Source organism: Perna viridis, chromosome 1, assembly GCF_037379345.1.
Source record: "Perna viridis isolate PV_CMFRI_1.1 ecotype Kerala chromosome 1, ASM3737934v1, whole genome shotgun sequence".
In the NCBI taxonomy this organism is placed as follows: Eukaryota; Metazoa; Mollusca; class Bivalvia; order Mytilida; family Mytilidae; genus Perna; species Perna viridis.
In genome coordinates this window covers 17700530-17716230 of record NC_142445.1, presented here as the reverse complement: position 1 = coordinate 17716230, position 15701 = coordinate 17700530, and the positions used below count along the sequence as shown (strand labels likewise).

The 15701-nt window shown below is 33.2% G+C and overlaps 1 protein-coding gene across 1 annotated transcript; it reads right to left on the bottom strand.

Annotated features, from left to right (window-relative positions):
* Positions 1 to 5909: 5909 nt before the first annotated feature.
* Positions 5910 to 9187, bottom strand: LOC148627546 (small ribosomal subunit protein uS12). Its single transcript, XM_088574831.1, has 4 exons — positions 9131 to 9187; positions 8659 to 8852; positions 7568 to 7688; positions 5910 to 6091 (listed from the first exon to the last, which is right to left on the bottom strand). The coding sequence occupies exons 1-4, from the start codon at positions 9185 to 9187 to the stop codon at positions 5945 to 5947; spliced, it is 519 nt and encodes a 172-aa protein (XP_088430957.1). The 3' UTR covers positions 5910 to 5944.
* Between the last annotated feature and the right edge of the window lie 6514 nt (positions 9188 to 15701).

Below are 15701 nucleotides of genomic sequence, written 5' to 3'. Positions count from 1 at the left end.
TAAAACAAAATTTCAATACTGCCAGTCAACTCAGAATATCATGTTTGTCTTATGATCTTATGAGTAGCTTCTTTCTTCTATTGTTGAAAATTTCAAATGATCAGTTTGTGCAGAATACCCTAAGAAACAATTATACAAACTTTCATTAAATTTTGTCCCATGGTTTCAGAGAAGAAGGTTTTCAAAGTTATACACTTGAAAAATGACCCAAACAATTTGTTTCAGGGGCCATAACTCCTACACCATTAAGTATGGTTTTGTCTAGAGAAAACATCCCCGCTTCAAACTGAGTTTAATCTTAAATGTAAAACCCTTCATTTTTCTCCCTTCAGAGTACTCTGAGTCATCTCACTCATGCACTAAAATTTATGCAATGTAAATGTGGTAATATTCGAGCAGATGTTGAAAGGCAAAACATTATGTTTTTAGCAGTTTTCAGTCAATATCTTGAAAACTATAATAGATAGGATGAAACTTTCATTGATGAAATTATCCTCATGATAAGTCCTACCAAAGTGTTTATTTGAGTCAAAATCGTCGGACAGCTCCTTGTTAGAGTTATTGCCCTTGAAAGATAAAAAATTAACCAGGCACCTGGCAGCTTCTTGTTTAGAAAACAAAAGCAGATTGATGATTAATGTCAATTGATTAAATGTACAGTATTTCAATATCTATTTTTTGTGCAAATTTCAGAAAAATCTGTTGACCCTTCTTGGAATTGTGACCACAGAAAGTGTCATTTTGACCATTTTCCCTGTTTTTGCCTGTGGTTAACAAACCAATAGCAGATGATTAATATAAAATAAAAAAATATATATGTAAATTTTGGGAAAATATGTTGTTTGGGCTTAATGTTTTTTTTGCACCTTAAGCATGTTATTTTAGTTAACATAAGTAGAATGATGATTATTGTTTAATTAAATGTTCAGTGTCATGAAAAATATCATCGATGCAAATTTTGTCAAAGATGTGTTTTTCATGCTAGGTGAGCAATTCAAGCTTTTGGGGGCCTCTTGATTTTGTTGATCTCATATCTAATCTTTTTTTGGAGAAAAAAGACTTGTGTTACAATTTCATATGGCTTTCACTTAAATATTGGCAATAATACCAAATTACCAAAATATATAGGACAATTCAGAGACTTCAAACTCCAATTTCATGGCTAAAAGGTGAAAACGGGAAACATGTGACCTATATACGTACATAATGTTAACCACAATAAATTACAATTACACATAAAGTTTAAGGGCCGTCTTCTGATGACCAACAAATATTACCCTCCATCAGAATCTTGATAAATTCATTGGTTTTTTAGTTACTTGCAAATAACTGAATTTTGACCCCTATGTTTTTTTGTTTTTTTTTTTTTTATCTCACCTGGTCAAAGGCAATGTGAGCTATTGCCATCACTTGGCGTCCGTTGTTGTCGTTAACAATTATACAAAACTCTTCTCCTCTGAAACTACTTGAAAGATTAGAACCAAACTTGCTATAAATGTTCCTTGGGGTATCCTGCATAGAACTGAAGTGGGGATTTTTGATTCGTCAAACAACATGGCCACCATTACTAAAAATAGAACAAAGGGGTCAGACATTAGTTTTTCCCATGTATCTTCAAAACCATATTTTGTAGTCATAATAATAAGGATCATTTCAGCTTTTGAAAGAATTTGGCTAAACCTAACAGTTTTGGAGATATATGCGAAAAACTACTGTCTGACACCTACATTGTATGTTCTATTTTTAGTAACAACTGCCATGTTTTTCAATGAATCAAAAATCCCCACATCAGTTCTATACAGGATACCACAAGGAATATTCATACCAAGTTATGTTTCAATTGGTCAAGTAGTGTCAGAGGAGAAGATTTTTGAAAGAAATAACATTAAAAATAGCAAAATCATTGAAAAGGGCAATAACTCCAACATGGCTTAAAGGATTAAAACCAAAATATGACCAGAGATAGATTTCATCATGCTGAACACTTATACCTTGTCAGAATTTGGTTAAACATAACGGTTTTGGAGATGAATGCGGCTGCCTTACCCCTACGTTTTGTTTTAGTAACGGCGGTCATGTTTTTCGACGGATCAAAATTCGAATCATGAACTTTTTGCAGGATACCATAAGAAATAATAATGCTAAGTTTCATCCAAAGCCATTCATTAGTTTCAGAGGAGAATAAAAAATTGTATCGACGACGACGGACGTCAAGTGATGGCGAAAGTTCACACTGGTTACGTAGATTTTTTTTCGAGTGTGGCATCTTCGACCCCGTATAACTCGAAAACCGTAAAAAAATATCTGAAAACTGCAGGCAGGGACTTTCATGAGGAATCTAATAAAAATGGAAATCGGACAAAAAAAATTAAAGATTTTAATTAGGAATTAACTTTAAAAAAATCGAAATCGGACCAAAAATAAAAAAGTCGATTTTTTTTCGGGTGTGGCCACTCTGACCCCTTATAAAGCGAAAACCGTAAGCGATATCTGAAATCTGGAAAACTGTCTGAAAAACGCAGGCAGGGATTAATATTACGAATCCATCAAAACATTTTAAAAATACAGAAAAATCGGATAAAAAAATTTAAACAACTTTGACCCCCTCTAACTTAAAACACATAAAATCTACTGATACATTTGTGTACCAGAATTAAATAAGGAGCACAATATTGAAAAGAATAATTGTGATCGGGAAAAACAAACATTCTACATGGATTTTACACGCTTTTGGTCCCTTTTTCAGAACGGTTGGGTCCAAATTAAGTCGGAACCTCAATTCCTTTATAATATCACAATTTCAGAAATGGCCGACCACAACTGGTTATCGCACGGAAACGACGTGTCCCGAAACGACGCCGACGACAACGACTGTGCCATAACATTATACGACCGCAAAAAAAAGAAAAAAAGAGTGATATCAGGTGCACAGGAAGTTAAGCACACCCTGCTTCACCAGCGCCACCAGTCACATTGTAAATGAGTATGAATCTGATAAACGTAAAGTTCGTTTCGTTAGGAGATCTAACTTAAGACGTATTGTCTCATCTAAGATAGACATTCCAATTGTGATGACAGCAGTGATGATAAAATAAAAAAGGCTGAAAACACAACTGTCTTTGAAGCTTTTTTGACAGTATACTGGTTCTACAAAGAATCACATGAACGCCAGTAACGAATCAATTGTAAATTGCCAATAGTTATATGAACCGAGTTACAAGAAAGGAAGTTCACAATTGGAAAATCAAATAAAAAAGTATTACGTTTGTCGTAAAGTACTGTATCACCTTTCTAGATATGAAACAAGAATGTGTATCAGTTATCTCTTTAATTTCAAGTTCATTTGGGAATAGCTCAAATGGATTGTAATCCTTGAAGTTGAGATCGCACTATCTATAAAACGGAAATTGGATTAGTAGCTTTTCTCTTCTTTCTGTATAGCAACCATAGTGAAAACTTAGCTTTATCAAGTTTTAGAAACATATCGATCAACAATGAAATAAAATGTATTAAAATAGGTTATTTAATAGTCTGTATGGACATTATGTAATTCGGCAGAAATATTGTAGACAAGAAATATGCTCCATTCAGTCACTATATGCAATGACTGAATGGAACAGTGGGTCTAATTTTAATCATGAGGATCGACTTGTCATCGTGAATTTATTGTCTACACTATTTGAATGCCTTATGGTGACACCTGGAAGAATTTAAGTTATATATTAGTGCAGTTGTTGCATTCTTTTTTACTTCCATCTTGTTGGGGACAACCATTTGATTCTGACGTGGCAGACAGTTTTGGTCGGGACAGAATATTCATTTTTGAAATGCTGTAGTTTTATACGTTGTGGAGGCCAGAACATTTATTTCCAATCTCATATCCATCAGCTCCCCCTCAGAATCATGTTTTTCTCTACATAATCGTATTTAAAGTAGATTTAACCATATACCTTTACGAAAGGTATGGCTACCAGAAGAAAGACACGCCTGAAGGTCTTTGAATTTTCGAGAATCCACATCCGATTCACATCACTTGTAGAGTATACGTATGCTTTATCGCACTATAAATAATTCATATTCCATTGTTGCCAGTGAAGTAGTATGCAGTTTGAAATGGATTTAGTTTTGTATCAAATAGAGAGAACCAAATTTTCAGCACCTACGGAGTATTTTAATACCATGTTCATAACAATGATAGTGCAGAGGGAATCACGACACATTAACTGACCTAAACTGAACTAGTCAGTCAATTTCTGTGTGTAAAATTTGTGAAAAATCAAGATTTTATGCAAAAAAAATTGATTTTTTCCAATTCGAGGGCGGGCATAGGCCCGGCACGCCCGTCCTTGGATCCGCCATTAAGTACCGAGTCTTGTGACTTAAGCGTCGAATTCGAGCATCAACGTGTTAAGCATTTCACCAAGTAGTGGGTAAAAAATACAGTTGTACCAAAGCAGAAGACGTCCCCAGTCTCCTTGTAGTTAATATCTAAAAGTATTTAGGGTCGCAAGGGCCCTCAAAGGAGTGCCTATGCTGCAAAATTGGGAAGTTCAACATGCAGTAAATACAGAAACAATTTGTCATTACTCAAGTAAAAGGGGTACATGACCATCTTCAATATGAATATCAAATCTGTGCAGTTTTGGATATACATGAAAATTGAAGTGTGAAGCTGAAACTAGACCTACTTGTAGGAAAACAACAGTCAGATCTGTCTTCATGACCGGTTATAATTATCGAGCAAGAGCGGATACATGCATTTCGAACACCAACAAAATTCACTTAGAAATAAATGGCGTCCCGTTTCTCACAACTGAGCGAACCAAACACAGTTGCAAGTTTTTAATCACACTATCGTCCTGCAAGGGCATCAACTTTAGGCGAACTACATTTCATATACTTCATAAATCTTAAAAATAAGCTGTTTGGTCATTTAATTTCCGCAGTCTATTGAATATATGCAATTATAAAGTTCAGAATGTCACATGTATTAACTTTTCTAAGCAATTCTTTATTTTTCACCATTTCAATACTTGCAACATGAAACTAAATCGTTCATGGGTTATTCCGCTGTTTGTGATCTTCAGTGGCATCACCTCAAGTGATTTGGAGATATTTGTTGTAAGCTAGACCCTTATTGGTCACTTGCAATGTGCAGGTTGCCGCTACAGAAGAACATGCTTATACTTCTTCAGTTTTTATAAGTAGTTGTATTTTATTCTGTTCACTATATGGGGTATGCAGATCATGATGTTTATGCCCTGTACCCTTGGAATTTGATGTTTGAAGGGTCCATTTTTTTGCTACTATTCTATTTCTATAATTGAAACAGTTACAAAACCTATTCATATTATCAGTCTTAGTTTGGCTTTTGGTTGTTGCACTTACATAGATTGTATAAGGAATGGAACTTTATCTTCTTAATTTGGTTGATTTAATATAAGTGATACATGTAGATGAATGTATGATTTTAGTATACAGAAAGGACTACCATTACATATATATAACAAAAAAAAGTGTTAACCATTTTTTTTCTTCTGAACTTAACATCTAAATTGTAGGTGTATAATGCTATAAAGTTATGGCCATTAATTAAAGGCCTTTTTCCTGACTGAGGCGTTTATAACATCCTTCATAACTTTTTTTGGTCTCATATGGACAGCATTTCTTTTTCTATTCTTGTATACGGACTTGCATATCAAGCATTGCAATATCCAACAAGGTTTGAATGTAAGAATACAAGTATTTCAATTTGGCTGATTGCAATTTAAGCATTTCAAGATCTGTAAATTTTTTAATCTCAATTATCAATTACCCAGTAATGACGTCAAATTGAATTCTTTTATATCAATTGCGATTTTTCAAATTCCAGTAATATTGTAGAAGAACTTATACAAAAACAAACAATATCCACAGATTTTTTTTTATTTCCACTCGCAACTGTCTATGTCCTTGGTCTTTCCTTCTTGCCCTTGAAGAGAGCCCACAGTGATACATTGGCTACTTTTACAATCTTGAAACGTACACCAGGGATATCACCTACGGCATGTCCTTTTCTACCGAATCCAGCTACCAATACTTCGTCATTTTCCTGATGAAAAGTAACAATAACATGCAAGATTACAGACCTGATTTTATGAGGTCAACAAACAGAAATTTGAAAAATATTAGTAAAGATACATTAAATCCCAGATTTGAAAAATGCAAACAACTTTTAGAGCAAAAGTACATTTTTCTATCTCTGCTTCTACAATGATAAATGTACATGTATGCACTCAATATCAGAAGAAACAAAAAAAAGATACCTCACAAAATAGTACTGTAAAAAATTTCTAGTTGAGGCCAGTGCAAACATAGACAAGAGAAACAAATAATTCATGGAAAATATTCTTACATGCAATCTAAATTTATGCTAATTCACATGAATCGCACTAACCACTCACAGGTCAAATGGCCACCCCCCCTGCCTACATAGTACCGAAAACACACTGAACCTAGGTCTATGCATTGAAAGAACGTGTGTGTATGTTGATCAAAATTATTCAAAATAAAGCTGAGGGTATGTACTTTAAAATCATAAGTGTAATTTACTACAAAAGTGTACTACGAATATTGTTAACATGTGCAAGTAATTTGCCTCCATGCTCTTCGTTAGCAAAAAGGTAAAAATGTGAATTTTCAGTATTATTCATGCAAGTTGATTTTGTGTAAAATTTCAACAAAACATTGTACCATTAGCATAATGATTTTGAAAGCCTTATTTTCCAAGGTTCGCAAAGGTATGCAACACTAAGATGTCATTTGTCCTGGAATTCACAGTGAAACTTTGAAAACTACTTTTTTAACATGTAAAGTAATGGAAACGATAGAAGTGGGGTAAGTGAGACCATGGTAATGATAATGACAAAATACATTAAATTCACCTAAAATAATTATTTCATTGGTTTTTCAAGATAAGGAAGATTTTTTACAGAGTTTAAGTAAAAATGAGAAGAAGTTGAATTAAAATGTCACTTTAAGCTTAGTGTTCTAGCTAGAATCTGAAAATAAGAGGGGCAGGAGTACTAGTATGTCAGCACACAAAAGACTCGGAGATTTGACAAACTGTTAAAGAACACCTTCTATGTATTCACCATTGAGATTATACAAATGCATGGCACTTGAAGGAAATAGGAATTCATCAGCTATGTCTATTTCATATTTCCAAAGCTTGGGTTATTCATTATCTACTGCAAACAATTTAAAGTGTGGCAATTCCTGACATTTTGACCTTAACCTTTCCCTGAATATCAAAATAGATGTTTTTTTTTCTTGGGCCTCAATATGCCCATACATGTATATGTTGTTTACAGGATTTAAAGGATTTTTTTGAGTTTGCAAGAATTTAGACAAGACAGATGGTTTGTTGTAACATTACTATTTCCCTTTGCAACTTTAATGACAAAGTAACCAAATATCACAGTACTCATAAAAGTCATCACATAGATTATGGTCCTTATAAATGCTGCCTTTATATACATCAGTTCTTACATGAACTGTGTTCTTCTTAAACTAATAACGTACTCACTTCCACATAGTTCAAGCAACCATCGTTAGGTACAAAGGCTGTGATCTTCTTTCCATTCTTGATCAACTGGACTCTTACACATTTCCTAATAGCAGAGTTAGGCTGTTTGGCTTCAACACCACTGTAACAGATTGTTTTCAATCATAGATGGATGTTCAATTTTTATTATACACATTTTATGCACCATTAAGAACAATGATTTGTGAATATTCTAATTTCTCCCTTGTAGGGTCAAGCAATATATTTGGTATTTATCATTTAAAAAATATAACCAAACTGTCAAATTAGAAATATGATTAATGGTGTACTCGTTTATACAAAGGCTGGGTCTTTACATTCGATTATTTTCAGGGTGCTCATGGATGAAAATTTAACCATGGAGAACATTTTTCGTCAGTTTTCGCCTGGAGTGGACAGGTTTAAGATCATACAAATTTTCATTTTAGTGTCTTGGATTATTTTTGAATATGATTTTCATTTCATTAATGGCATTCTTTCCTGATCTTGTAACTTTCATTTCAGAAGCATTAAAAATTTCATGTAAATGCATTACTCTGGCCTTAAATTATGCAGCCAGATGCCAATTTCAGGATATCATTATAATTAAACCAGTACTTGGTGCAAAAATAAAATAAAAGTGAGTGAGTCAAAGAAGTTGTCAAAGAGGAGGGTTATTAATAAGATTGAATTTAATCTTAATCTACAGTCATGAAAGCAGGGTATTATTTACCAAAGCATGTGCATATAAACAGTCCAATTTTTTTCATCCTACTATTGTTACAAGATTTAAACCTGGGGAATTTTACTTTCTATTTCATTTCTATTTTCTTGCCAAACACACGTGCTCCAGACACTGGAGGAAGATGCACAACTAAACAGCATGGCATTGTCACCAAAATCAGCAATTTTATATTCAGTTCCAAGTATTTTGCAAGCAACAGATGGAATAACATTGCACTGAGGAGTTATACGTTCCTTAACTTCATAAACCAGTGTCTTTATGTTAAAAAAATGTTTTCATATTCAACCTTCATTCAACTTTGCAATTCATAATAGCCACATGCATTTAGTCAAGGTTGAGTTTTACATACACTTTTTCAAGAACAATTCCTTTAGCATGAGAAGAACCCTGGAAAGGCTTGACCCATCTTGAAGGCAAGTGAGCCTTCTTGTAGTCTTTATCGTGCCATCTTTGGTCTCGTCTGTGATTTCTCTGCTTACGAGCAGTCTGCAAACCTCTTGGTTTACCTAAAAAGATAATTACATGTGTAAAATACAAATAGAACTAGTAACTGCTACAATACTGTAGGTTCAGTTCTGGAAAACTTAAAATTCCTTTTAATTTTTGAATTTGGTAATAGTTACAAAATTCTGTAACTCAATAGTCAATATTATAAACAAGAAAATTATTCATGGAATATTTTGGCTTCTTCTTTATTTTTTGAAAGAGTCGAGTGCAACTTTAATTCAATGAATTATTGAAAATTTTGAAAGTGACACTAGACTTTACACTTCAGTTACAAAATGTACCAAATAACTTCACCTTGACGTATGTTTTTTTACAGGATTTTCATAGTTGCAATCTTCAAAATAGACACCAGCCCAACAGTCATGGCTCATGTCCTAAATTTTTATAGAAAAGACTGTAGGTGCTTACATAATTTATGTTTAAATCCTTATCAATTTTTGTTTCTAAAGGAAAAATTTTAGAACATCACCAGCTCTATCTATAGAAAGTAGTTAGAGAAAACCAAATTTTATTTAAAAATGTGAAAAATTGAAATAGCTCACAATTACCAAATTAGTGAACAGTTATCAATTTCAACTACATTTACATATCTGGAATTTTCCAGAACTGGATTGTTACAATGCACATGTAATTGACACAGAACCCTATAGGACCTGTAATAATCACCATTTCCATATTCTCATTGATTCCCAAGTATTTTTTTCTGTGACCAGGCCAAATTTTGGTTGATTTTTTTTACATACTCAGTGATCAGTACATTGTATTACTGGACAGCTGGAGTGGTAAATGACTTTTTATAACAGAGTAAAAACAAGCTTTATGGGGCAAAAATAAGAGCTAGATTAATATAAAATGCTAAATGCATAATTAACTGGAAAATGATAAAATCAAAGTGCTTACAGCACTGGATGTTTCTTATCCTTGTGAAAATAGCATTAACAGAACTTCAAAGATCAGGGATGTCATTAGAAGCCGGCAGCCGGCAAAAATCGCCGGCTACTCTTTCAAACGTCGCCGGCTACTTTCATATCCCACAAAAATAAAATTCATGAAATATTCTTCAAGACCCTCTTTACATAATATACTGACAATATTCATCAACAAATATTAAAGATTGCACTTGAATGACGCATCGGTGTGACTTTAATGCATTGTTCGGTTGCTAAAATAAATAGTCCGCGTTTTTTCCCTGTTTCTAAATATAGACTTTCTTATTTTTACTGAACTAAAAATACTTCGTTTCCGGTCAGCAAAAAGCAACATGTCGGGCCATAAAAGGTCAAAGCCTGTGACACAGGGACAATCATCTATCTGTAGTTTTTTGTCACCAGGGCCAGCTAAGGCCAAAAAGACAGACAGTGACAATGGTAGATATAAATTAACAATCATACTATCGATGATATTTAATATCTTGTTTTAATTCGATAAAATACTAGCAAGGTCATTGGGTATGACAAGTGCCATTTTTGTCAAAACAAAATTTTCAACAAGATTGGATCGATTGATGGTTCAAGCGTGCAATGAGAGAAAAGATTGATATGGGAGTGGTTAATTATGCTAGTTAGCAAAACAATTTAGAAAAAAAAAATAATTAAAAGCTCAAATTATTTATAATTAGAATGGTTAAAATTACCTAATTGCTTAACAGTGCTAGAATGTGAATCATTCACATTCTAGCACTGTTAAGCATTTAGATAATCAGTAGACAGTAATATTACTTTGTGCATGAATGTGACGATTTCACCAGTTGATCTGTACATTGTGTGTGCAGTCATGGATTCATAACTTGTCTATTTGATTTTCCCCTTTGATTTTGCTCCTTGGACTTTGTTCCCATTGGATTCTGACTTTGTTGTCACTTGTCTTAAGTGGAAAAAAGAAGGGTCTATGCAATGGGGAACTTTTCAATAATAAACAATTTGTTCAAAATTTTAAAAAAATATCACATTTTTTAGGCTTAACTAACAGAAACTTGTATAAAAATTGTAATCTTATTGTCCTGTACAATGGCCCAGGAGAGCCCTAGAATGCAGGATATTGCACCATTTACCCCCTGCCGTAATGAGCGGGTTCGCCGCCTACTTTATCTAATTAGCCAGCTACTTAAAAACTTAGCGACATCACTGAAGATTTAATGTTAAACAAAGGCAGTGGTTAAGGCTAATGGTCCACACATCAGTTTGTATAAAAAACATAGGAAATTGTGACAGAAACGCCAAATTCGTTACACAATTGTTGTTAAATTTATCCGCAAATGCATGACAATTAATGCCATCATGAACTGTGTTCACAAATAATAAACAGAACAGTTTTGAGTGCACATTTCAGTTTTAGAAACTGAATTTTTATTCAACACAGACCCATTATAATTTTACTAGGATTCGGTCCGTAGGTCTACTGCTAATTTCTTTCACCAATATTTGATAGTGGGAGCAAACCCCTGTGTTTGAGAATGGACATGTTTTATGTTGGTCAGACACAGAACAAGTCACAGAAGTTATGATGATTGCTGCCAAAATCAAGCATCGTCTTTACCAGATATTTAAAAACAATTACTTAAATCTTGGCTGAAAATATAAATACCCCATGTTAAAAAACACATGGCACAAAGGACCAGTGTGAATGGATGTTTCACATCTGTCGTCTGGGATGGCAGCATTATGATTTAAAATGTGCCACAACAATCCTTCTCAATGTGGAAATTTTGTTTCAACTAGTCTCTCAAGTTTGTTAAATGTGCCAAGTTAGAAATAGTAGCCAGCCCACCAGCCCGAGAGTGGGTATTTTATTGGCATGGCATGCTAATTTTAGCAAAAATCTATATAGCCATGCAGTTAATGTATTGAAAAGTTGTATTCAGGACTGGCTAGAATTTAAGTGAGTTTCCTACCCTGTAATGTGTACTCAGTGTTAATTTTAAATGAATTTTAATCTTTGTTTGTTACATCAGATATGAATGAATTTAATCGTCATTAGTTAAATTAGTTAAGATTTAAATTGTATTTACATATTTTGTATATTATTGTAAACAAAGAATTTCTCAGTTTCCACATCACTAACATAAATGAATTCGTTTCCATCATGATTCATTATTGACCCAAAATGGATGTGTGGATGACTAGCCTGTGGTCCCCTGTCCATGAATGTTTGGACGAACAGCAACTAGCATTATCAAGCCTGCTATATATTTTTTTAAATGACCAATGAAATAAAGGGCGAGTCTCATAATAAATTAGGAAAAAGAAGCAATGACCAGACCAAACAACCTATTACTTGTTAGTGCAAATTACTATTGTTTTAATGACCACAAATCCTTACATTCTGATCAATAAATGTTATGTGAAGCTCTGTTAAGCGGATACAATATCGGACATGTATTTTCAGCAGGAAAATGTTTCATTATTCAGTGCAAAATGCATGGAGTAATACCCAAATTGTTAATCAATACGAACTTCAGAAACACTAAAAAAAATAAAGAAAAATTATTAACAGAAATACGGAAAACTAGTTTAAAATACGATTTTTAGTCAACCACGTGTGGATCATAAACTAACCCATGATGGCGAAAAGAGAAAAGAGAGATCGCGGGTTTTCTCGCGAGAATGTCGATTCGGAATATCAAAAGGAATTTGGGTCAACCTAATGAACAGAAGATGGTCAAGTGCTTAAATTTCAATCGATCGGTTACAGCCAATTTTAAACGTAAGATATCTTACTGCTAAAACATAACGAACGTAAATTGAATATATTTTTTATATGTGTATGCACGGTTAGTTTTATGCTGCAGAAGTATATCGGTTATCCGAAAAATTCAATGTAAATTTTACCATCATTTGTTGATGTTGAACTTTTTTAGACGTTTTTATGTATAAATATATTGCCGGACACACCCAGGAGGATCTCCATTTTTTCTCGAATTACTATTTTTTTTATGTCGGTATCTTTTTTTAACTAGCTTAATAACTGACATTTTAAAAGTTATGGTGTCAAAGTTTAATTCGTTCTTTACGCGTCAATACGAATTTTATATGAATTTGCTATTTGAAGATCAATTTTTAATGATCATCCCTCATGCCTCGAGCGTTGTCCTAAGTAGTCCAAGATTAAAGACTGTTCATACATTCGACTATTTAGTATTAATAGTAATTTATAAAAGTAGTAATCTCATCCCTATCACAATATCAAGCAAGAAAAATGATCGTGAACAGATCGGTAATATAAGCCAATTATTGCAGCTTGGTCGTGAACGTAGGAAGTTTTTACAACTTTTTAGATAACTTCAAAGCTGCAATTAACTTTTACAAACAAATGTGTAGTATAAGGAATGAAGCCTCAGTGTTAACTTTGGGTGATATTGAATTTCGTAATATTGTCAATTTCGGTAAATAATTTATGATGTAATTGCATTCAGAAAAGTCTGACTTACCGGGTTAGTGAATACAATGTACTGGTCATTGGACAGCCAGCAGCATAAATGATCTGCGATTATCGTGACACGTAAAAATTATAATTCTAGTCTGTACATTTCATTTTCATGACAGAGTTGGTTGACCAAGCCCAGAGGGCTTTAAACGCTCTTTACAGGAAAATAAAAATATCGCTATTCCTATTGATTTACAGATGAAATTATTTGACTCATTAGTTACTCCGATTTTGATATATGGTTCAGACCGGGTAGTCTTGAGCAATTACACCTTCGGTTTTGCAAAAACATTTTAAATAAAGGTTAGGAATAGCACCTCAAATGAAATGGTCTATGGTGAACTAGGCAAATTTCCTCTGGAAATAATACTTAAACACAGACTTATAATAAAGTTATTTTATATTGGAATATTTTACTGACTGACAATAACTAATTATCATCTATCATGTATAAGGTAATGTCTACTCTGCATTCCAGAAATTCGAATAACTTTAAGTGGATATCATTTGCTAAGTCTGCCCTAAACGACCTCGGATTTACTTTTATTTGGAATGACCAAAATTGAATTGTGGATAGAAATGTATTGAAAACCCTTGTTGAACGACAGTTAGATGATCAATTCATTCAATCATGGTTCTCAAATGCTAATAACTCTTCAAGAGACGAATTTTATTTTGAATTTAAGTTACAATCATACCGGTTTAAACAAGTAGGTGAAATGCACCAAATTGCCAAACTGAGATGTTCCAACTTATAAATACTGTTTGAAACAGGCAGATGGTCTAAAAGATCCAAGAATATATCATCTTTGTGGGCAGGAATTCGGAAATGAATTCCATTATTTCTTTTTTGTCGGTATGAAAGTATCAAAGAAATTCGAGATAAATATTTACCAAAATATTAAAAATTAATTTGAGATAAATACTGTAATCTGATTGGTTGAAATAATTTTGTTCTATCTCAATGGATAAAAAAATATTGACACGCACCTATTCAGTTAAATTCAGAGCTGAGCTACTTTTCTCACATTTAAAGATAAAAATATGTTTTAAAATCAATTTATAAGAATTAGCAATAATAAAAATTTTGTCTATTGAAAAATGACATAAATTTTCCATGTGCATGTTGTTTATTACGCGAAGTGCAAAGTATACAAAGTGCTCAAGGTCACCGAAAGATTGATTAGTTTAAACACATTTATTCAAATATAAGCACAAGCAAATACAGTATACACCTTTACATACAAACTCATGGTAGGATTCGGAAAGAAGCTAGATAGCTTATACAAAGTTCCGTGTCCTTAAGAGTAAACTTGCAAGAATATTCTTATAAATAAGATGCATGTGGAATGACTTTCATAATTACCTAGTAAATAAGACAAACGAATTGAAAAAAAAATGGAATTACAAAATTAGTGTAGAGATGCAGTAGATGGAAGTCATGTATTTATAAACCTTTTACTTTTGATAATAAACTTCTGAAGTTTAAGAAAAACTTCTACATTTTGTTCAGCATTTAGAATATTTGAGCCATACAACACATTTACAGTAATAGGTACATCAAGTGCCATAGAAAATATGATTTCATTTCGTAATAAAGTACATTTGGGACAAAAGAGCAAAAAATGGGAAGTTGATTCGACATGACCACAGGTGCAATTAGGGGAATTAACAAGGTTACGACTGAACAGATGTTCGTTGAGTGAAGCACTGTTCATTCGCAGTCGGGCATGTAATATTTGCCCTAGTCGTGTACCAATAAAATAAAGATTCGGACATTTTATCAAATGTTCCTTAATCTTATTTCTAAAAATGTTAGTGGAACTAGAACTCCTGGTATTCTGAGGAAGTTTTTTCCACAGTTTAACTGTTGATGGCAGAAAGTATTCAGAATAGAAGTTAGTTCTCGTGCGAATTTCTAAAATATTTTGTGATTGTCTAGTATAATGTCCATGCAAGGAATTAACCGAGTTTGGAATTAACGATTGCAAATACTCTGGAGTTTCCTTGTTGATAATCTTATATAATAATATGAGTCTATGTTTTTCCCTTCTGTCCAAAAGTTTTTCCCATCCCGTTTCCTGATACAGTTCCTTGATAGATGTTAATTTGGTCCCTCCCGTCACAATTCGCATAGCTTCTATCTGAACATTTTCTAGCTTGTTAACTAAAGACATTGTCGAATTGTCCCAAATAACATCACCATATTCTAAAATTGGCCGAATAAATGAAAAAAAATACATTTTCTCTAAGGTGATTCTGTCAAGAATGAAACGCATCTTTCGTAAAATATTAATCCTACTATAAGCCTCTTTAAGTATGTAGTCATAGGGTCATGCCAAGAACCATTATTTGAAAAAAAAATGATACCAAGCTGTTTATGGGATTCAACTTCCTGAATGTCCATTCATCATCAAAGGTGGGTGTAATGGCTTTACTGACATTCGTGAGACAATTATTGAT